This window comes from Narcine bancroftii, chromosome 3, assembly GCF_036971445.1.
Source record: "Narcine bancroftii isolate sNarBan1 chromosome 3, sNarBan1.hap1, whole genome shotgun sequence".
Taxonomy (NCBI): domain Eukaryota; kingdom Metazoa; phylum Chordata; class Chondrichthyes; order Torpediniformes; family Narcinidae; genus Narcine; species Narcine bancroftii.
In genome coordinates this window covers 270,025,176-270,048,255 of record NC_091471.1, presented here as the reverse complement: position 1 = coordinate 270,048,255, position 23,080 = coordinate 270,025,176, and the positions used below count along the sequence as shown (strand labels likewise).

Here is a 23,080-nt window from a genome sequence, read left to right as displayed (position 1 = left end):
AAATTACAATGTTACTTGGTTACCTAATTCTACAAAGTAAAAATAATGAATCAACATTTCACTTTGAACATTAATTTGCAGTTTTGACTTGGGCTTTTCAAAACATCTCTTATTTTTTATTTCATACTGTGAACCATATCAACCAAAATACGTACAAACATTTCCCTCTTAAATATACACAGTGGCATTTTCTCCCCTTCCCACCCCCCTCCAAAACCAATAAACATTCAACATGTACAATACAATGAAACCATTAAACAATGTCATCACACATTGAAAAATAAACAAGAAAAATGTGTCATCTACTTTTACACACTGGATCAAATCATTTTGTCTTATCATTTTAGGGGGTGGAGGTCCGAGGCAAGACCTGTTGTGTTCCATGTAAGGATCCCAAATTTGTTCAAATAATGTGACTTTATTTTTTAAATTGTTATTTTTTCCATGGAATACATTTATTCATTTCTATGTACCATTGCAGGTTCTCTTCTGATTTCCAAGTTGATATTATACATTTTTTTGCTACAGCTAAGGCTATCATAATCAATCTTTTTTGCGCTTCATCCAGTTTGAGGCCCAATTCTTTACTTCTTGTATTACTTAGAAGAAAGATCTCTGGATTTTTTGGTATGTTGCTTTTTGTGATTTTTTTTTAATATCTGACTTAAATCTTCCCAAAACTTTTTCACTTTCTCACATGCCCAAATTGCATGTCCTGTTGTTCCAGTTTCCTTCTTACAGCGAAAACGTCTATCTGATACTGTTGGGTCCCATTTATTTAACTTTTGGGGCATGATATATAACCTGTGTAACCAATTATACTGTATCATATGTACCTTGTGTTTATTATATTCTTCATAGTTCCAGAACAACTTTTCCCATGTTTCATTTGTTTAATCTTTATGTTTAAATCCTTTTCCCACTTTTGTATGGGTTTATACCTTCATCATTTTCCTTCTCTTGCAGTTTGATGTACATGTTCGTTATAAATCTTCTAATTGTCATTGTGTCTGTAATCACATATTCAAAGCTGCTTCCTTCTGGTAATCGCAATCTGTTTCCCAATTTATCCTTTAAGTAGGCTTTCAGTTGATGGTATGCAAACATTGTACCATGAGTTATTCCATATTTGTACTTCATTTATTCAAATGTTAATAAATTATTTCCCAAAAAACAATTTTCTATTCTTTTAATTCCTTTTTTCTTCCATTCTCTAAAGAAAAGATTATCTATTGTAAAAGGGATTAGCTGATTTTGTGTCAATAATTATTTATTTCCTTTCTAAGTGAATCTTCTTCCATATATTGAGTAAATGATGCAATACTGGTGACCTTTTATATCATACCAACTTTTCATCCCACTTATAAAGTACCTTCTCCCCTATTTTATCTAGCTCTATCTTAGTCCAATCTGGTTTTTCCCTTGTCTGATTTTAAAAATCTGATAAATACCTTAATTGTGCTGCTCTATGTCTTGGGTAAACTTATACCTCTCATTTTGTTCGTTTTAGATTGGTCACAGTGTTTGAGCTGATGCATCTGTATGTAACTAAACAGACCTACCTTTGTTAGATCAGAACACATTGTGTTCTTACAAAAGAAAATAGACACACACACACCGAGAGCAGTTCAGTTTATACAAGTCTTTATTACTAAATCTAAAGCTGAATTCACACTACAATATGCAAGTTCTTCCCAATTATACTTATCAATGCCTGAACTGGTCCCAACTGCCAAAGCGAGGTGACGACTGCACACTTGTAGTAGGTTGTCTGGGGGCCAGTAGCAGCTTCTCCACCTTCCCAGACCGGGACGTTGGTTTGGTATCTTGAAGTTCTTCTTGCTGAGAGATGTTGCCACCTCTTGGAGAGTCTCAAACTTCAGCAGTGGGACCATGGCTTATATTACCCAAAAGTTGTTTACTTCAGATCTTATCTCTTTGAACAAATGATTTAATTATCTTCAAGGTCTCCTGATAATCTGCGACCAACAAAAGACAACTGCATCTCTGGGCCTCATGGTGAAAGTTGGATAATGTCTACTGATTCATATGCATCCCTGGGCCCAATAGTGGAATTTAGATTGTCGTCTGATGCAACTGCATCCCTTCTTGCATAAACTGGTCTAAATCCTCCATTACACTCTAATTTTTAAAGTTTGGTAACTGCAAACCACTTTGGTTGTACCTCTGTTAATTTATCTAATGCTATCCTCAGTTTCGCCCCCTTTCCATAAAAATTTCCTGATTATTCTCTTCAGTTCATTAAAGAATTTTTCTGTTGAGGGAATTGGTAATGACTGAAATAAGTATTGTATCCTTGGGAAGACATTCATTTTAATGCAATTTACCCTCCCTATCAATGTTAGTGGTAATTCTTTCCAATGTTCTAAGTCTTCCTGCAATTTCTTTATTAGTGGCTGATAATAATTTAATTTGTACAAGTGGCTTAAATTATTATTTAACCTAATACCTAGGTATCGGATTGCTTGTGTTTGCCATTTAAATAATTATTCTTTTTTAAATTCTGTATAATCCGCATTACTCATTGGCATCACTTCACTTTTATTTGCATTGATCTTGTGCCCCGATATTTCTCCATATTCTTTCAATTTCTTATATAGTTCTTTTATTTGATGTTTCTGGTTCTGTTAAGTATACTATGATGTCATCTGCAAATAAACTGAATTTATACTCCTCCTTTTATCCCTTTTATTTTCTGTTCTTATCAGTTCTGCCAATGGTTCTATTGCTAAAGCGAACAATGAGGGAGATAATGGACATCCCTGCCGAGTTGACCTACTTAATTTAAATTGATTCGCTACATAACCATTTACTATTACCTTCGCCAATGGTCCATTATATAATGCTTTAATCCAATTAATATATTTTCTGGTAGATTGAACCTCTGAAATACTTTGAATAAATATTTCCATTCTACCCTGTCAGGCTTTTTCTGCATCTAAAGCAACAGCCACTGTTGGCATCTTATTTCCGTGAACTGCATGAATTAAATTAATAAATTTAAAGAGATTATCTGCTGTTCGTCTTAAATCCAGTTTGATCTGGTTTTACTATTTCAGATACACAATCGGACAATCTGTTTGCTAATGATTTTGCTATTATCTTATAATCTGAATTAAGTGGAGACATTGGTCTATATCAGGGTTGTCCAACTCAAATTCACCGAGGGCCAAAATTAAAAACTTGGTCTAAGTCGAGGGCCAAACTAAATATTTATTGAAAATTTTCAACAACATCTGCATGTTTTCTCTTCTTTCAACATATGTAATCTTAAACTTTTTCTTATTAAAATAAATGTTTAATAATAGTTTTGGTTCAACTCTTTCCAGAAGAAGCATTAACAAATAAGAAATAAAATATTCAATAAATAATATTTCTCTCTAGCCTTTAAGCCAAGGATCGCACGTTGCCGAGAAGCGTGCCAGGGAGCGGAGGTCTGCAGGGAGCCCTCCCCAGCCCAGCCAGCAAACCTGAGCGGCATCCCCCCCCGCCCCCTCTCCCTCCTCCGCCCCCGCCCCCTCTCCCTCCTCCGCCCCCGCCCCCTCTCCCTCCTCCGCCCCCGCCCCCTCTCCCTCCTCCGCCCCCGCCCCCTCTCCCTCCTCCGCCCCCGCCTCCACCTGCCGCAACCGCCGCCAACAACCCAAGGAGTCCCCGCTGGTCTCGCCATCTCACCGGGAGTATCGTGAGAGCGGTGGAACTCGTCCGCAACCTCCACCCCAGCGGAAAGTCCGATGCCCAGCAGCACCCGCCCACAGATGAAGCTCAAGGAGACGCGGAGGTGACCCACCTCGTCCAGCCCGTTGTAGCGAGGCGGCGGGCGGGCCCGTTGTAGCGAGGCGGCGGGCGGGCCCGTTGTAGCGAGGCGGCGGGCGGGCCCGTTGTAGCGAGGCGGCGGGCGGGCCCGTTGTAGCGAGGCGGCGGGCGGGCCCGTTGTAGCGAGGCGGCGGGCGGGCCCGTTGTAGCGAGGCGGCGGGCGGGCCCGTTGTAGCGAGGCGGCGGGCGGGCCCGTTGTAGCGAGGCGGCGGGCGGGCCCGTTGTAGCGAGGCGGCGGGCGGGCCCGTTGTAGCGAGGCGGCGGGCGGGCCCGTTGTAGCGAGGCGGCGGGCGGGCCCGTTGTAGCGAGGCGGCGGGCGGGCCCGTTGTAGCGAGGCGGCGGGCGGGCCCGTTGTAGCGAGGCGGCGGGCGGGCCCGTTGTAGCGAGGCGGCGGGCGGGCCCGTTGTAGCGAGGCGGCGGGCGGGCCCGTTGTAGCGAGGCGGCGGGCGGGCCCGTTGTAGCGAGGCGGCGGGCGGGCCCGTTGTAGCGAGGCGGCGGGCGGGCCCGTTGTAGCGAGGCGGCGGGCGGGCCCGTTGTAGCGAGGCGGCGGGCGGGCCCGTTGTAGCGAGGCGGCGGGCGGGCCCGTTGTAGCGAGGCGGCGGGCGGGCCCGTTGTAGCGAGGCGGCGGGCGGGCCCGTTGTAGCGAGGCGGCGGGCGGGCCCGTTGTAGCGAGGCGGCGGGCCTCTATGGTGGTGCTTGCTGCTGTGCATGTGCTATACTGGCGCGGCGGCCAGCAGGCCAACTCTAAGATATATTTAATATGATCTTGCGGGCCAAATATAATTATATCGCGGGCCAGAGTTTGACATGCGTGGTCTATATGATGCTGGTGTTAGTGGATCCTTCCCTGTCTTTGTTATTACTGTAATTATTGCTGTCTTGCATGAATCTGGCAAGTTTTGTGTTTCTTCTATCTGGTTCATTACTTCCAGGAGAGGAGGAATTAATAACTCTTTAAATGTTTTATAGAATTCTATTGGGAATCCATCTTCTCCAGGCGTTTTATTGTTCGGCAGCTTTTTTAATATATCCTGTATTTCAAATGGTTTTATCAGTATGTTTTGTTCCTCTTGCAATTTTGGCAGTTCAATTTTAGCTAAAAACTCTTCTATTTTATCATATTTCCCCTCGTTCTCAGTTTGGTATAATTGTTCATAAAATTCCTTCACGTTCTCATTAATCTCCATTGGATTATATTAATTTGTTTGTCCTTTTTCCTTGATGCCAATACAGTTCTTTTAGCTTGTTCTGTTTTAATTTTTTTTTTCTCCTAGTTCATAATAATTTTGCTTTATTTTCATTGTTGTTCTCCACCTTGTACGTTAGTAATGTTTTGTATTTTATTTATTTGTTCACCAAATTTTTTTTGTTATATCGTCCCTTGTTGCTAGTTCCTTTTCTGTACTTACTATCTCCCTTTTCAACTGTTCTATTTCCCGAATGTAGACCTTCTTCATCTTAGTTACATAACTTATTATCTGCCCTCTGATGAAGGCTTTCATTGCATCCCATAATATAATTTTGTCTTTCACTGATTCCGTATTTATTTCAAAGTACATTTTAATTTGGCATTCAATAAACTCTCTAAATTCTTGCCTTTTAAGTAGCATGGAGTTTAACCTCCATCTATATGTTCTTGATGGGATGTCCTCCAGTTCTATTGCTAATAACAGGGGTGAATGATCAGATAGCAATCTAGCTTTATATTCAGTTTTCCTAACTCTCCCTTGACTATGGGCCAACAACAAAAACATATCAATCCTTGAGTATGTTTTTTTTAAACTTTATTTAAGATTTTATAACATGAATAACATATAGGATTACATTAAAAAAAAATTAAGAATAAAATAATAAAATTACAATACAATATCAGTAATCTAAATAAACTATACCCTCCCCAATAATTATTACACATTAATAACCCGACTCAAATTAGTCCAACCCCCCTTTTCCCCCCCAAAATAAAGAGTGAAGAATTAATAAAGTTAATAATATATGTGAGAAAAAAAAACCAAAAAATCCTTGAGTATGTTTTATGCTACTCGAATAATATGAGTATTCCTTCTCCCTTGGGTGCTGCCTCCTCCATATATCCATAAGTTTCATTTCCTGCATTGATTTAACCATAAATTTGGCCACTTTATTCTTTTTGCTAGTCTTTTGTCCAGTTTTATCCAACATTAGATCCAAATTAAGGTTAAAATCCCCTCCTATCAATATATTCCCTTGCATATCTACAATTTTCAAAAAAATGTATTGCATAAACTTTTGATCCTCTTCATTAGGTGCATATATATTGAGCAAATTTCAAAATTCTGAATATATCTGACACTTTATCATTACATACTTCCCTGCTGGATCTATTATTTCCTCCTCTATTTTGATTGGTACATTTTTATTAATTAATATAGCTACACTTCGAGCTTTTGAATTATGATGTTGCCGCTACGTGCCCTACCCAGTCTCTCTTTAATTTATTATGTTCCACTTCAGTTAGATGCGTATCCTGCACAAATGCTGTCTTTTTTTTTTCAGTAAATTTAATGGACTCTTCCGTTTAATTTCAAAACATCATCTCGTGTTAATTTTGTCATCATGAATGTTATCCCAACTCTTTTTCCCTTTCCCCAGAGTAACATTGCACCCATAAAGCTACATAACTCTGCTTTTTAAAAAAAAAACACATTCAAACTGGCCTTTAAAGAGGTAGCAAAGACTTGCAATCCTCCAGTTTAAAAAGCAGTTTTTGACCTTTTGAACAGTGATAGATTCTCTCAAAAGGTATCCTCTCCATATCTTCCCTGTCAAGATCCTCCAGGGTTTTGTATTTTAGTCCAGTCCCCTCTTGTAAGCTTAGTCTGTCCAATCTTTAGACTCAAACAGAATACAAGTATTTGTCTGGAAAAGTGAAGAAAATTCTTTGTTAATAAGCCAGTGTACAAAATGAGATTTATGCTGTGGAGTATTGGGTTTTGCAGAAACCGTTCAACTATCTCATCCAACAATCTAATTGCCTTTTGGAACACAATAAAGATGCACCAATTTGTTGTGGGGTGATGGGGGATGTCCAATAAATTGGCGCACATGGTATTTCTCTTGGTACAAGGTATGGAAATCGAGCTTACCCTTGCAGAATTCATTCCATATAGAGCATGTGAACTAATGGGCGGTGATTAACTCCTTTTATTTCCATAGAAGAATGTGGTCAGGGGAAAAACTAGCTATATCACTGTTTCAAAGCCTTCAGTTGGAATAATTAAAGTGTGACACAAACTTTGATCTGTTCAAACTGGACCAAGTTAACCATGAGGTCGAAATCACATAATTGGATATGTGCCTGCGTTGTTTTTTTAAATACACTAGCTATTTTGTGTCGCTACTTCCCTCTTTCTCCCATCAAATACAGTGGCCATTCTACATAACAATATATTTTTTGTATTTTAGCAGTAAAGCTAAATTTGGAAAAAGGAAAGGACAATTGAAGACTACCTCTGAGATGAAGCTATTTTTACGAGCAGAAATGCTACAATTCTGGTTTGGAAAGAGCAAGAGAGTAAGAATATCTGAAAGAGAAAGATCACACTAGGTGTGATTTTTATTTTCATCAGAATGTAAAATGACCTGCTTTTCTTTCACAAGCTGACCCTCTTGCTTTTGACCATTTTTGTTCATGTCCCTTCTGCTCCATTTTTAGAGTTGGCTTGCAGCAAAATGTTATTCTGGGGGGAAAAAAATGTATATTTTGGAAGAATCTGAGAGCAGAATATTCCTTTTTCTCCCCTTACTTTGCATGGAATCTGAACTGGATGTGTAGATTGCATTATCATGTCTTCATAAAGTACAGTCAATGGGATCAAAGACTAATTTTAACCCCCAACATGGAGTAAATTTGTTTCCAATGTTAATGTAACACAAGATCAATCTCAGCACCAATAATTAGAAAGAACTTTCTGATTATTGGTTTTATTCTATCTCCATTTCACATGGTATCTGACAAATGTAGAGTTGTATTTTTTTTGGAATAACATGCTATTTTATTGACTGTTGATAATGAATATTTTCTAAATGGAAGGAATTGTGGTAAAGAATAAAAATGTTTTGATGCCAATGTGACTAATTTTCTTTGTGAATAAATTTATTTGAAATAATTTAATCTTTCTGTTGTCCCATCATATGTTAGATCAGAATATGCAAAATTACATTTGATTCTCTGCACGTGCCAAGTCATCCAACAATGTCGAACAAATCTAAACATGTAATCACATTTTTCACATTGATAAATTAACAGTACTAACTCAATTCAATAATTCTTCATTTTAAAATTTGCCAATGGATCAAAAAATGTTATTTTACAGGGAAAATCTGTTGCTAGATTTTTTATGCTGGATAGTTACGATCTTGGCAATTGGTCTTGCACAAAAATCTCAAGCCCACTGTGAGAGGCTGATGAACACATTTCACTCCATGCAGATCTCTGAAATTGCATTGACCCAGCTTTTCCCTATTGTACCCAAGTTAATGGTATTAAACTGGATGGCTCCCTTTTACAAGGGGAAATGTTGGTACTGTACTAATGCAAGGATGAGTGGGGTTGGTGACTGTCATCTTTTAGGACCAGCTCTAAGTTTAATGACCTAAAATGTCCTTTGACTGTACAATAAAATGATTGAGGCATATGTTAGCATCTGAATAACAATTCCTTCAGCTTCTTAACGGATAATTAAATACTTCTGATTTAGCTGTAACATAAAATAAAGCAGGTCATTTGAACCAGGAAAGATGTAGACTGAACTATATTGAAAAAATTCAATGGATGTCTCAAGACATTTCCTTAACTTGCAGGTAATTTTTTTTATTTGACACATTATAAGCCATACTGACACACAAACATTTCCCCCTTGAATATGCACAGTGTCATTTTCTCCCCTCCCTCCTTCACCCCCCCCCCCACCCACTCAACATTCAGCATATATGATACATTAAACAGTGTCATCACACAATGAAAATAAACAAGAAATTTGTGTCATCCACTTTTACATACTGGGTCAGTTCATTTTGTTGTCTTTTCGTTCTGTCATTTTAGTTGGTGGAGGTCCGCAGTAGGACTTCTCTGTTGTGTTCCATGTACGGTTCCCAAATTTGTTCAAATACTGTGGTGTTATTTCTTAAATTGTTACTTTTTTCCAATGGAATACATTTATTCATTTCTATGTACTATTGCTGTATTCTCAGGCTATCTTCTGATTTCCAGGTTGACATAATACATTTTTTTGCTACAGCTAAGGCTATCAAAATCAATCTTTTTTTGTGCTCCATCCAAATCGAGTCCAAGTTCTTTACTTATATTACTTAGAAGAAAGATCTCTGGATTTTTTGGTATGTTGCTTTTTGTGATTTTTTTTTTTAAATACCTGGTTTAGATCTTCCCAAAACTTTTCCACTTTCTCACATGCCCAAATTGCATGTACTGTTGTTCATCAAATTGCAAGAGAAAGAGAACAAGGAAACAAGCTGTAAACCCAAACAAAAATGGGAACAAGATCTAAACATAAAGAATGAAACATGGGAAAAGCTATGCTCTGGAACTATAACACGAGGTTATGCATGATACAATATAATTGGTTACACAGGCTATATATCACGCCCCAAAAGTTAAATAAATGGGACCCAACAGTATCAGATGTTTTCGCTGTAAGAAGGAAACTTGCAGGTAATTGATTTAATTTTTAAAAAACTTTTAAACCTTTGGAAAATGTAAATTTGATGCATTGTTTTCACCAGTTAGTATTCCATCTGGATGAGAAATTAATGCAAAGGATTGTGTGCAAGGAAAAATATTACATTGCACACAAGATTTACTGTAAAGTGCTATAGCATTCCAGAAACTTGTTTAAAAGGGATTTGGGTCAGCAATTTATCTTGTCAAGGGCATGGATATATTTGGAAGAAATGAAGGATTTCTTGATAAACATCAAGTGTGTGAGGGGAGGTGGTTAACAAATTTTTTATTCTTTGAAAATAAACCTAAGATGCAAATATTGATATTTTTAAAATGTGCTTTGAGTTGTAAAATGTAAAAATATTAAAAATGCAATATACATGTTTTCTATCTGCTGTGAACTATAGAGAAATAAATATGTGGATGATGGTGCTTGAGGTGCTACTTTGCTATGATGAACACCTGCTTATTGATTTTAAAAAGGGTTGGAACAATAACTTTGTTAAATGCACTATTTGTCAAAGTAATTTAAAAAAAAAGTATTAAACTCAGTCTTGCACTTATGTTTTGATGTGTATCCTAGAATATAACATGGAACACTTCAGCGTAGTACAGGCCCTTGGCCCACAGTGTTGTACTGACCCACATAAAACTGTACCTAGCAATAAACTCAAATCCTTGTGTCCTGGGTAAACTTGTACCTCTCACTTTGTTCGTTTTAGATTGGTCACAGTGTTTGAGCTACCGAAAGAAAATAGACACCCACACCAAGAGCAGTTCAGTTTATACAAATGATTATTACAAATTCAAAAGCTGATTTCAAACTACAATATGCAAGCCCTTCCCAATTATACTTATCAATGCCTGGACTGGTCCCATCTGCCGAAGCGCACACTTGTCGCGATGCTTCTCCACCTCCCCCCAACTGGGATGTTGGCTGGACTCTAGAAGTTGTTCTTCTTGCTGAGAGATGTTGCCACCTCTCGGAGAGTCTCAAACTTCAGCAGCGGGATCTTGGCTTATATTACCCAAAAACTGCTTACCTAAGCACCTATTCCCAACACAGTAAGAAAGATAAGCGAGCAAGGTAGCATGCTTAGGCTTCTATTGAATGTCATTTTCAGCTTATCACTTTGAATACAATAATTTATTTTGCATCAAGGCTGGGCCTCTGACAGTCTGTCCAAAACAAGCAGGAAGATTAAATGTGGGCAGATCGCTATCCACAACAGCTCCAACTTCCATTATCATCTGAAAACTTATTGACCATCCCCCTCTACTTCATCTCCAGGTCATTTCTAAAAATCATAGTGGGGGGTGGTTCCAGAAAAGATCTGCAGCAATCCACTAATCACTGACTGGTGGAGATATTTTTAATTTAAATGGAAATGTTGATGATACCTGTAGTCATTGTGAAGAAGTAAAGCTATTGTACTATTTCTGTGCAAACACTAATGCTAATTTGTATAGCTGAAATCATAATTCATAGATCTAACCTTTTTTAAAAAAGGTTTTAAAGTAATGTGCACATAATGTGCTTGCACATCCTACCCTTGTGCTTCTGACTTCACAAATTCTTCTGTGATGTCATTTAATTTATATTGCAGCCTAGTAACACATTCTTGGCCACCAATCATGGTGTAACTGTCAAAGCTGAACAGGATTCTGAAAGGGAAAACTATGTCCGTGCGCGCGTCCAGATTTGTCCACGGTTTGATTGCTTTGACCACCTTGTGTACACTACTTCGATATGGAGTTTCCTTGTTCCCTTTGTTGAATGTCTTTGCTTTCCTCTATCCAGCCTATTTTTCGTAAGTACAGTACTTGATTTCTTAGTTTTTGAGAAGAAAGACGACACCAGAGGCACAGACCTTCAGCTTTCTGGAATCAGGGATGTGTTTTTTTTTCCATCAGCTGAAGACACCAACTTGAAATTGTTGCCTTATTCAGATCAATTTTTCCCTCCTTCCACACTAAACCACAGTGGATGAATTGTGTATTAAAAACATCCAAAGGTTAATTTGATTAAAGTTTCAATCCTGTGAAATCCTACTGATAATTACTGAATATATTGGAAACCTCTGCACTGTTTGAATTTGGTTATTTGCAAGTATTACCCAAAGTTTACTGATTAAGCTGATTTACAATTGCATTGTTTAACTTGATAATGCATTTACATTTAGTGTTACATAGTCCATATTAATAGCAAATCTGAAGCTTTAAGGGAAACATTACAAGAGCAAGACTTTGTTGTTTTCCTTGCCCTCTTGAGTGAATGAAATGAGATCTAAGCTTGTGCTTGTAAGTTATTGGGTTAGATGAGGAAAGAAGGACACTAACAGGGGCGTAGTACTGCTGGAGCTCACTAGAACACTGCTCTGGCACCTCTGAGCAGATCTGGTACCTTTTTTTTTTAATTACAACTGCACCCCTGGAAACTACATGTATCAAAATTAAAAAACCTTGCTCAATTTCTGAAGGAAATAGAGCTGCTTTGTCATTTGTAATAGAATGTATAATGGTGATAGGAAGAATAGACTAAGAATATCATTTAAATGCAGTGAGATTATCAGACTGGTGCTTGAAGAACTGTCTTTGTAGCATGCAAGTAGGGAAAATAATTTGGAAGCAAATGGAATGCTGCCCTTTGCAAAGGGAATAAAGCACAAAATTAGAGAAGTTTTTTTTCTCCAATATTGAATGGACTGGAGCTAAACTATTTTGGTCCCGATTTAATTTGGTAGAGCATGATGGTTCACTCAATTGATTCCTAGGATGAATAAAACTTCTATTGAAGTTTGGAAGAATAAGTGATATTGAAACATTAATATACAGTAGTAGATGCTGACAAGACATTTCCTCTAATTGGCTCTGGAATGAAAGGATATTCAGTTGACCATTTAAGAACCAGATTAGATTTAATTTTGAATCTACAGAAAATCTCCATCACAGGATCTTCAAAGGCCGTCTTTTGAGTACATTTAAAAACTAGGAAACCAGTTCACAGGATCATAAAACAACCATTTGCTCATTGTGTCTGCTGCAGCAATTTGTAACTTCCATGCCTTAACATATTGATATGGAAGATTTCTTCACAGCTTTGCAAATTTGAGGATCAGAGCAAAATTAAATTAAGGCAAAGATTGGTTCAGCCTTGATATGACTAAATGGTTGATGTAATAAATAGTGCTGTGTTCCAAGTTGGGTAGAAAGATTAATTGAAACTATCTTGCTTACAATTTGAATGGTTTAATTTCACTTCCTGGAATCTATTGTTGGATACTGTAAAATGTGCATTCTTTGCTGAACTGCAGCTTCAACACAATGCAACTCTCTGCTTGCATTCTGCTTCTAAAAGACCTTGTACATGAAGCAATAGTGAAAATAAATTGGAATAGGACTTGAAATATAGAGGCTGCAGAATGAGGGTATGGATACAAATCAGAGGCCATGGGTTAAAGGTGAAAGGGGAGAATTTAGGGGGAACATTAGTCAAAATTTCTTCACACGGGAAGTGATGGGAGTATGGATCAAGCTGAAGTGGCAAATTTGAACATTTTAAGAAAAAAATGGAGGATACATGGATGGGAGGGATATGGACTGGGTGCAGGTCAGTAGGAGTTCAGCACAGATTGTTTTCTGTGCTGTAATCTATTGTTCTATAGATTTGGAGATTTCTTTTAAAGCTGGCAATAAACTAATCTTCAAGGGTAAATTTCCAGAAGAGTTTCTTATGTTCAAATGAGGGATATGCCACTACAGAAATTGCCAATGTTGACATTTTAAGAAAGTGAAATTATTTTAAGAGATGATGTGTGAAATTTACTAATATGTGCCCTTGTCCCATTTGCCCGGACTTCCAGTACATGTGCCTTTCCTGTCAGTGCCCAAAGAATCCTCCAGGTGTAGTATATGTGAAATAATGTTATTATTAAGAATGTGATGTAGGGAAGATATGATTTTTTGACTCCTGAAGGATAATCCTGAATGATGGTGAAAAGCAAAGGCCAGTGCTGATTCACAAAAATTCAGGTCCATGTCTGTGAATCAGTGAAGTGTAATAGGTATAAAAATTGGTCTCTAATAAAATGTTTTTTTCATAACTAGAAGGTAGAAATATAGTTGCGTTTATGTTGCAGTTACCTAATGCTGTAATTGTAACTTGTGGATACAATAAACAGTTCTGGCCAGTCCATTTTGGTCTTGGATGGAATGAGGATTCAATAGCAGGTTAGATTTGTAGTGTTTTGTGAACCGATTGCATTTTCTGGCATGCACAAGACTTGGTTAACTATGGTTTTTAAGATTGTGAAAGGAACTGGGACAATGGATATCTAATTTTCTTCACCCCCCCCCCCCCAAACCCAACCACTCTTGTATATGTATGGCAATCTGAAGCAGGCCATTGTGAGAAAGATGGAAGTATAGGCATTGGTGAGGGCAAATTTGGAATACTGTGCAGTTTTGGTTGCCGAATTACAGGAAGGATATAATAGAACAGAGAGAGTGCAGAGGAAATTTACAAGAATTTTGCTGGGGTTTCAGGTTTTGAGCTGTAGGGAGAGGTCGAGCAGGCTGCGACTTTATTCCCTGGAGCGTAGACAATTGAGGGATGATTTGATGGAGGTGTTCAAAATTATAAGGGGGACCAATAGTCAATGAGGACAGGTTTTTTCCATTGAGAGAGGGGGAGATTCAAACAAGAGGAAATGGATTGAGAGTAAAAGGGGAAAAAATTTAGGGGGAAATTTCTTCACACAGAGGGTGGTGGGGTGTGGAATGAACTTCCGGTAGAGGTGGTAGAAGTGAGATTGATATTAATATTTAAGGAAAAGCTTGATAGGTATATGGACGGGAGAGGTTTGGAGGGTTATGGGCTGATTGAGGGCCAGTGGGACTAGGTGGGAGAAATTGTTCAGCATGGACTAGAAGGGCTGAATTGGCCTGTTTCTGCTGTATATGGTTATATTTTACACAAAGGATACCAATCAGTGGTCATGGGAGCCTTTATACATAGCCATGAAACATACTTAAAGCAGAATTCCTTGCCGCTGTTGAAACTTGGGGTTCTAATTTCTAAGTTAATTTAATAACCAAAGCCCTAACAGAATTCAAAAGGTCCTCGAATCTGAGAAGAGGTTCTTTATCTCAATCCTAAATGAGTGATTCTGCTTCCTATGTCTGCACTGCCATTTCAGATTGCACCAAGAATTTTCTGAAGCTTTGCAAGTGAATCAATACCTCATTTGGTGCTATACAGCAGTGTGTTCATTCATTATTGCACTCTTGTTCCTCTGGTCTGAGTATACCTATGTTCCTAACTCTCTAATTTATAAGACATCTGTGCTAGGATCCCAATGTCACTTGTTGCCCTCTGCTGAGATGGATCTTCTCATGGTTCCATGTTGAGAACCTGTCAATGTGGCCTGTGATTGGTAGGCTGGGGCAAGTATAGGCTAATGGTTTGGGGCAGCTACTTGACCAACCTTTGCTGCAGATGGACAGTGGCCGCTCTAAGTAGATAGATCACCTGGATCGTATTCATCATCTCCCCTTGGATGAAATGCAAGGTGCATTTGATTGTGTAAAATGTTCATCACCTGCAAACCATCAGTTCTATTCCTCATGTGCTTGATGATCATTAGCAGATATTTGTACAAGGGAGAGCGCAGGCAAATTGGATTTCTCTCATGCGACACATTTATTCATATTAATGTAAGATTCAGTGTTGAATTTGCATGCACAGAACAAATATCTAATTCAATTTTAGGAAAGGAAACTTTATTGGGTTTAAACCAAGAAATCTTTCTCAGCCTATGGCTTTCTCCGTGATAATGAGCTGAATGATAATCAACTGATACCAATACAAAATTACCAAGCTGAGAAGACCTGTGCATCCAAACAAAACAGACTGCTGTTTCCATAGGTGATGAGAGAAACTGTCACAAAAGGTCTGTCACCTACAGAAGGGTAGGTCCTGTCAATCCCCAGCCATGGTTATACATCCCTTCATGGCCACAATATCCACTTTACATGAACCCTGGCAAGCAATTCATTGTGAGAGCAGAAGCAGAGGACAGCACAATTGTTAAAATGTGTTGCACATTTATCATGACTTCTTTAAAAATCAATTCCACTAACACATTCATTCATTCCTGGGAATAAATCTGAGCACTAAACAAACAGAGCGCAAAGTTTTAAATAGTTCCCGTGTTTTAATCCTATAATGTTTTGCTATTGAAGGCCTCGAAATTAACTTTAATGTGAATCACCTATTGTGAGGCGACCTATTAGCTTCACTTCTAATTTCTAGCTGGTGCAGAGTCGATGCTTCATTTATAACCTCATCACAGATCTGAATGATCAAAAAATGCTAATCAGTACTTCTTGTACATTTTTGAAATAAAATTGGGCTTGATAGAATTTGGTGTTAATTTCCAAATACAATTTGAAGTTGATTAACATTTGCTTATATTTTAAGTATAGTCCAAATGACAAAATGCTAAAACAATTACTGGGGTTTCAAAGTATGCAATAATATTCTGCTTTAGGTCCAAAGATTTCTTGGTTTAAACCCAATAAAGTTTCCTTTCCTAAAATTGAAGTCCATATTAGATATTTGTTCTGTGCATGCAAATTCAACACTGAATCTTACATTAATATGAATAAATGTGTCGCATGAGAGAAATCCAATTTGCCTGCATTCTCCCTTGTACAAATATCTGCTAATGTTCATCAAGCACATGAGGAATAGAACTGATGGTTTGCAGGTGATGAACATTTTACACAATCAACAATGGATACTTTGAACAGTTAACATTAAATCTGATCTCGACCATTCCTAATTACCATGAATTCTAGATCTTTTGCCCAATGACTATTTGCACAAGGCAAGTTCAGGGATTCAAGATGGCGGATCATTGCCTCCATCTCGAGTGTAAATAGGACTGAATAATGCTGACATTATTCCTGATCCCATAATCATTTAGTTTAATATTATAATTTTGCTACCTATAGATTTAAAATATTATGGAAAAAAAAATGTGTGCCCATGGAGTTAGCATAATTCCTGATATTATTGAATACAAGCTCTTTTGTATGTTTCTAAGTTAGCACTCTCAGGTGAAAACCTAGGAATTATGGAAATTACAAGATTTGTTAAATAGTGAACAGATTTAAATTCACAAGAGTAATCTATTGCAATCCAATAAAAATGATGTGTCTGCCTTAAATTTTGGTTTTCTCAAGAGTTCTAGCTATAGAAAATGCCAATAAAAAGGAGAAAATGAAGTGGCTTATGTATTGGGTTATCTATGGCACCATTGCTATTACTGAATGTGTGGCAGGTATCTTCCTCCGTGCATTTCCAGCCATTCGTAAATTGAAGGTAGGTAACAGTTTTATCTCGGCATCATTACCCTCATATTTTCAGCCAACATTGTATATAAAACCACACACAAAAGCTTGGAAATTGTAGACTGCTGTGATGCCTCACATCTCATCATTGAACCCAGTAATTTCCCTGTGACAATCTAGTGATCTCTGAGGCAAGGTTTTCCCTCGTTGGTGCCTGATATTGCCAGAGATTAGTTAAAGGAGTCCCAGGTGTTCAGTGAGCTGGCTGAGCAGACAATTGTATTGATGAATTCTCACAGATTTCAATTTTTGCTTCTGGGTGTGCAATTTTTAGTTTTCATGAAATTACTCAATGTAAATGAAGATTAGAGCATTATGATACAAAAGTTTGTCTCAACATATTATTTCAATACTTGTTTAAGAGAATTAATTTTATTTAACAGCCAGATAGATTGCTAAGAGATTAGTTTGGTGTATCATTTTAAAAAGTCATCCTTATCAAAGTATAATCTTTTAAGGATATTTTCAGCAAGATTTAGAATATCAGAATATAACTAATTAAAGTCGACAGGATTCAATACAAAAAAAAAGTTTGTTCACTTTATTAGGGTTCTGTGAGGATGGAAGGGAGGCAGTAGATGTAATCCATTTGGATTTCCAAAAAGCATTAGATATGGAGGCTTGTAAAGGCTATTTTGAGAGTTAAGAGCTCATGGATGTACATACAAAGATAGTGAATTAACTAATTTCTGCTGGGTTATTATAAGATGAGGCCATTGTAAGTAGGGGAGGCTCAAGGATCAGTGCTTCAGCCTTTGCTACTTGCAATCCATATTGACGCATGCTCAAAACTGAGACAAAAGTTTGGACTATAGTGAGTGAAAGGTAATGAAGTCCAGGGTGAAAGGTGTTGCGGCTAATCCCTTTGACTGGTGGAGCAGGTTCAAGGACCATAAGGCATAATGTTTAATTGATTGAATCATATTAATGCAATAATTTCACTTGATAGAGCTGGAGAAGGCTCTAAATAATGAAGCCTGTGAGAGAATTGATTGATTCATTCGTTGACATTGAACTAGAGATATGTAGACATCCCAGTTGCCATCAGTTTCCAAAAGAACCAGGTTGAAATCCATTGTTTGCAGGATCATTTCTTCCATGAAGTCTCAGCTATGTTAGGTCTGCTTTGTTCATGAATGAGTGAGACAAACACCAGACTGAGTCGAAGTCAGGGTTCTTTGTTCTTTACTACCGGATTGTAACACTTGCAACTAACCATGTTAGTCGGAGAATGCATTCTGCTGTTATCAGCAAAATGGTGATTTTTTATACCCTTGGATACGTGCTTAGAACATCATCATATCATTACTTGTCCAATGACTAAAACTGTTGCTATCCTTTCCCTGCTAGCTTCCTGCCTCTCAATCCATCAATGTCTCTCTTATCTTGTAAGTACAAGGATGCATTCACATCTTGTTACAGCCCTGTACAGGGTAACTCCTTACACATTCCCATCTCATGATGTTTTACCTTACAGCTACAGTGCACTGTTGAACTTTTTAATATTACATTTATGATGGAAAGTACAGCTGATGAAAGTGACTTTTATTCCTTTGCCATTTTAAGTTGGATCAAAGTCAGCAAAACTGAGTGCCTTCCTGACACTTCAGTCTGAAACTGAAGTGGTGAAAGATCCATCCTGTTGGCATGAACTTGTAATAAGATACTTGAAAATGCAGATGAGGATAACCATTCCCATTTTAATTTATCCAATCATAACCATTATCCCTGTTATATGGAATTCAAGCAACCAGCAAAAACAAATCACAGAAAATAAATAGGTACAAAATATGGAAAATTTTAAAATTGGCAAGTCTCACCATTTTAGATCGCCAATCCACGCAACACTCCATCTCAAGCAACCAGAAAATTCACTTATTTGGCATCTACCAATCCCCATAAGTGTTGGATACCATGGGTTTTAGGTTTCCCTTTGCCTTGAGCTAAGTTAGACTAGAACTAAAATCAAAGAAGATTGTTTTTCAACCCATTGTATTGCTCAGGCTGGAGCATGCTGCATACCTAATAGACTTATTATTTTATTCTGCAGACCATCTTTCTGTTGTGGTGCATGGCACCAGTTGACTGGAATGGTTCCCAAACTACTTACACGGCTATCATCCGTCCATTCTTCTACAAGCAGAAACCCATGTTTGAGGAACTCTCCAGGAAAGCTTCAGAAGCTGTAGATGATATCAAGCCAGAAGGTAAAATCAGAATTGAACAAATCAGTATCAGGGAATGCAAATTTAAGAAACCTCTCATCAAGCCCTTGTAATGACCAGTCTTAGAGGTTATGAGCCAAATGCTGAAGGATTACAATTAATATGTAGCCACTGACCAGCATGGCCATGATGAGCCAAAAGACCTGTTTCTATGTTGTATTACTGAATCTGTGAGAGCATTTTGTACCGTGGAGGCCACAGCATATTTATGGGGACCCACGGACTGAAATCATAAAATATTTTTTTTGCTTTTTGTATAGTCAGTAGGAGAGTACAGAAGAAACCAACTAAACCTGAATGTTTCACAGGGAAGGGAGCCCATAAACTTTGATCAGAGTCCTAAGGGAGCCATAGCCAAAAAAAAAAGATTGAGAATGGCTGATCTAGTGTATAAGTAAGTGATAGAAACTGGGGAATTGATGGAAATGTAAGAATACATTGCAAGTAAAATCAGGAAATCAGTTTGTTTTGTGAGCTATGTAGATTGACTCCTTCTGTGAGGAAATATGAAAATGTACATAGGAAGTGCTGCCACTCGAAGCCACAATGTGAAAATCTGTTGGAAAGTATTTGAAGATTTCATGAAAGAAAACTGACTGCTCTATTAATCTCAACAATGCTTCTTCATTATTAATTTCATTCTCTACTTAAAAGGCTCAGGTGAAACCATCATTATTATTAAATACCCTGCACATCAATGACTAATAGTTGATCAAAAAGTGCCTTTATGTAGCAAAGATAAAGATACATCACCAACATTTTGGGCTTGATTCCTTCAAGGTGTGGGGGAACATGAGTGATGTCCTACCTTTGCTACATAAAGGCATTGTTTGACCTGCTGAGTTTCTCCAGCATTTGTGTTTTATCACTTAACCACGGTGTCAACAGAATCCTGTGTTTTACCAATGACTAATAGTTTACACTTTGGATGGGATATCAGAAAATGGATTGCATTTTGTATCAGGAAGATTGTTTTGGTTCATTTTTCTCTGTGGGTCAGAGAATTACAAATTTGACACCTATTCGAGGACATAATAATAACCTTGTATTAAAAGAAATTTTTAATGTAACAAAATGTATGTATTAATCATAGGATGCCATAGATGCTCTGTGGTTCACTAGGGATGTTAAGGTGGTATGGGCATGAAATGAAAAAGATTGAGAACCACTGCCCTAGATGGTGGTGTGAACAAGTCAATCGATGACCCGTAGGAGGTCAAAATTACAGGAGCACCAATTGTGGTCCAGAAGCAGTATTTCTATGTACAACTCCAACCTCAGCTATTATATTCAGACAAGGGAGGAAATTGTAGCATGGAATATTGATGGAAACAGATCTGGTTTGTGTTAGAAAAGATGACATTGAGTTTCTATGAATATATACAAATTCTCTTCTTTCTTCCAGTTTACAGCACAACAAATGAGTCTATCGCCACCTCAACCCCAAAAGGTAACACAAAACTCAAATTAAGTGCACTCTATGGTTCCATCAATGTGTAATTGTAAAGTGGAATGAGCCTCAATGTTTATGGTTAATAATGAAATGGGATTAGAATGTGGAGACAACTGGCTTTCATTGTTAAGGGAATGCAAAAGTCTGGTTACAGCTCGTATGACTTCGGCGAGTCCACTTCTGGAGTTTTGCGAATAGTTCTGGTTTCCACACACGGGCATGTGGAACAAGCTGCCAGAGAAATTGGTAGCAGCATGTAAAATCACAGCATTTAAAAAGTATTTGGACAGGTTCCTCGGTAGGAAGGGACGAGAGTGAAATAAGGCAAATGCAGGAAAATAGAATTAGTGTAAATGGGCATTTCAGATAGCAGTAATGATTGAGGGTGAAGGGACAATTTTTGACTCTATGTTCAAGGGAAAATTGCACTTGCCTTCGGTTCATTTCTGAGACGAAAGTATTAGAACATAAAGCACTACCCAAACTTTAGGATTACCAAAATCAACTGTGTACAGCATACTGGTGAGTTCAGTAATCACAAAGGGACTGGTAGGCCATGGAAGACTCCCACTGCTGTTGACAGAATTCTTATCATCAAGAAGAAAAATCCCCAAATGCCTGTCTGAAAAATCAAACTCTCTTCAGGAGGCAGGTGTAGAAGGTACTGTCTGCAGAAGGTTTCATTAAAAGAAATAGAGTTTACGCTGCAAGATGCAAAACAATAGTTAGTCTGAAAAAGGATGGCCAGATTAGTTTGCCAAGAAGTATTTAAGAGCCTGCAGAATTCTGGAAAAAGGTCTTGTGGACAGATGAGACCCAGATTAACCTGTATCAGAGTGAGGTGTGGAGTCGTAAAGGAACTACTCAAGATCCAAAGTGTACCACTCATTTGTGAAACAAGGTGGTGGGGGTGTTGTGGCTTGGGCATGTATGGCTGCCACAGGTACTGGCACATTTATCTTCACTGATGTAACTGCTGACAATTGTAGCAAAATGAATTCTGAGTTTGAGCAAATGCCTGCAAACTCATTCATCCTACAGCACACATGTCAAACTCTGGCCCGCGGGCCAAATTTGGCCCGCAATATAATTTTATTTGGCCCGCAAGATCATTTCAAAAATGTATTAGAGGTGGCCCGCTGGCCGCCGCGGCAGTATAGCACATGCACAGCTAATACTATAAATCCCAGAATGCATTGGCGTCAGCCCGCTAATCGTCCCCACCTCCTCTGTTTATGTTGCAGGGTCTCACCGTGGACTCTGGTTTTGGGGCCTGGCCGGTGTCCGGGGAAACCAAGGCCGCTTCCCAGCGCCTGGAACCGGAGGCATCGGGCCTGACCTCGCCAGGACCGTTGCCCACTCCCCCTCCCTGCTGCAGGCCGACCCGCGACTCACGGTGACGGGGCCGCTGATTCGCCGAGATGCCGCCCTGCAGCGAGAGCCGATGCCCCCGCACTGTCGTTGTCCAACCTGATCGCCCGCAAACCCTGCCCTCCCGCACACAGGCCTGAGTAAGGATTATGAACTTTAATCTCAGGATAAAACGATCTTCCAATAGTTTCATGTCACAGTGATAAATATATTCCTGATTAAAAATGGTCCTGCACCTGGATCTCATACAAGCTCATTAGGCATAAAACTTGAAAAGTGTGTAAATCAAAGGATATCTGTACCAATGGAAAAAGGGCATGGCAAATAACCGTGCTAGAGTTCATGCCCACAATCAGTCACCCATTTGATTGTTTCAGGAATCATGTTATTCTCCCACATTCTCAATAGCCCTTAGATTTTACTATTCGACAGCACACTAGCAACATTTGATAAATCCTCTATAGAGAAATATTATTTATTGAATATTTTATTTCTCATTTGTTAATGAGTTTATCCAAAACTATTATTAAACATTTATTTTAATAAGAAAAAGTTTAACATTACATATGTTGAAAGGAGAGAAAACATGCAGATGTTGTTGAAAATTTTCAATAAATATTTAGTTCGGCCCTCGACTTAGTCCAAGTTTTTGATTTTGGCCCTCCGTGAATTTGAGTTTGACACCCCTGTCCTACAGCAAGACAATGATCCCAAACTTACTGCTAGAGCAACGATGGAGATTTTCAAGCTGAAAACTGGAAAATATTCGAATGGACAAGCCAGTCACTCGATCTAAATCCAATTGAGCACACCGTCCATATGCTGAAGAGAAAACTTAAGGGGACAAGCCCCCGAAACAAGCAGGAGCTGAACTTAGCTGCAGTCGAGGCTTGGCAGAGCATCACCAGAGCAGATGCCCAGCCCCTGGTGATGTCTATGAATCACAGACTTCAATCATTGCAAGCAAGAGATTTTAAACAAAATAATAAACATGTCTAATATACAGTACCTAACATTGGTATGTCCCAAATATTGTTCCCTGAAATGAGGGGACAATGTATA

The 23,080-nt window shown here is 38.5% G+C and overlaps 2 protein-coding genes across 8 annotated transcripts in view; both read left to right on the top strand.

Moving 5' to 3' along the window:
• The window catches only part of LOC138758762 (receptor expression-enhancing protein 6-like), a 37,387-nt gene extending 27,146 nt beyond the window's left edge, over positions 1-10,241 (top strand). For 3 of the 6 annotated variants that reach the window (XM_069928120.1, XM_069928119.1, XM_069928116.1), the window contains exons 6-7: positions 348-384; positions 7,279-10,241. In XM_069928120.1, the coding sequence (XP_069784221.1) occupies positions 348-384; positions 7,279-7,316 (75 nt within the window). In that variant the 3' untranslated portion in view covers positions 7,317-10,241. The remainder of the gene's footprint in view (positions 1-347; positions 385-7,278) is intronic. The other 3 variants (XR_011354419.1, XM_069928117.1, XM_069928118.1) reach the window with 1 other exon arrangement.
• Positions 10,242-11,146: 905 nt separating this feature from the next.
• On the top strand, positions 11,147-22,468 carry LOC138758760 (receptor expression-enhancing protein 5-like). 2 transcript variants are annotated; one of them, XM_069928110.1, is made up of 5 exons: positions 11,147-11,364; positions 13,417-13,456; positions 19,020-19,176; positions 20,600-20,644; positions 21,892-22,468. In XM_069928110.1, the coding sequence occupies exons 1-5, from the start codon at positions 11,234-11,236 to the stop codon at positions 22,119-22,121; spliced, it is 603 nt and encodes a 200-aa protein (XP_069784211.1). In that variant the 5' UTR covers positions 11,147-11,233; the 3' UTR covers positions 22,122-22,468. The 2 variants fall into 2 exon arrangements, with proteins under 2 accessions (XP_069784211.1, XP_069784210.1); XM_069928109.1 differs by lacking the exon at positions 13,417-13,456 and adding an exon at positions 16,802-16,940 and having other exon boundaries at positions 11,149-11,364; positions 21,892-22,457.
• Positions 22,469-23,080: the final 612 nt, after the last annotated feature.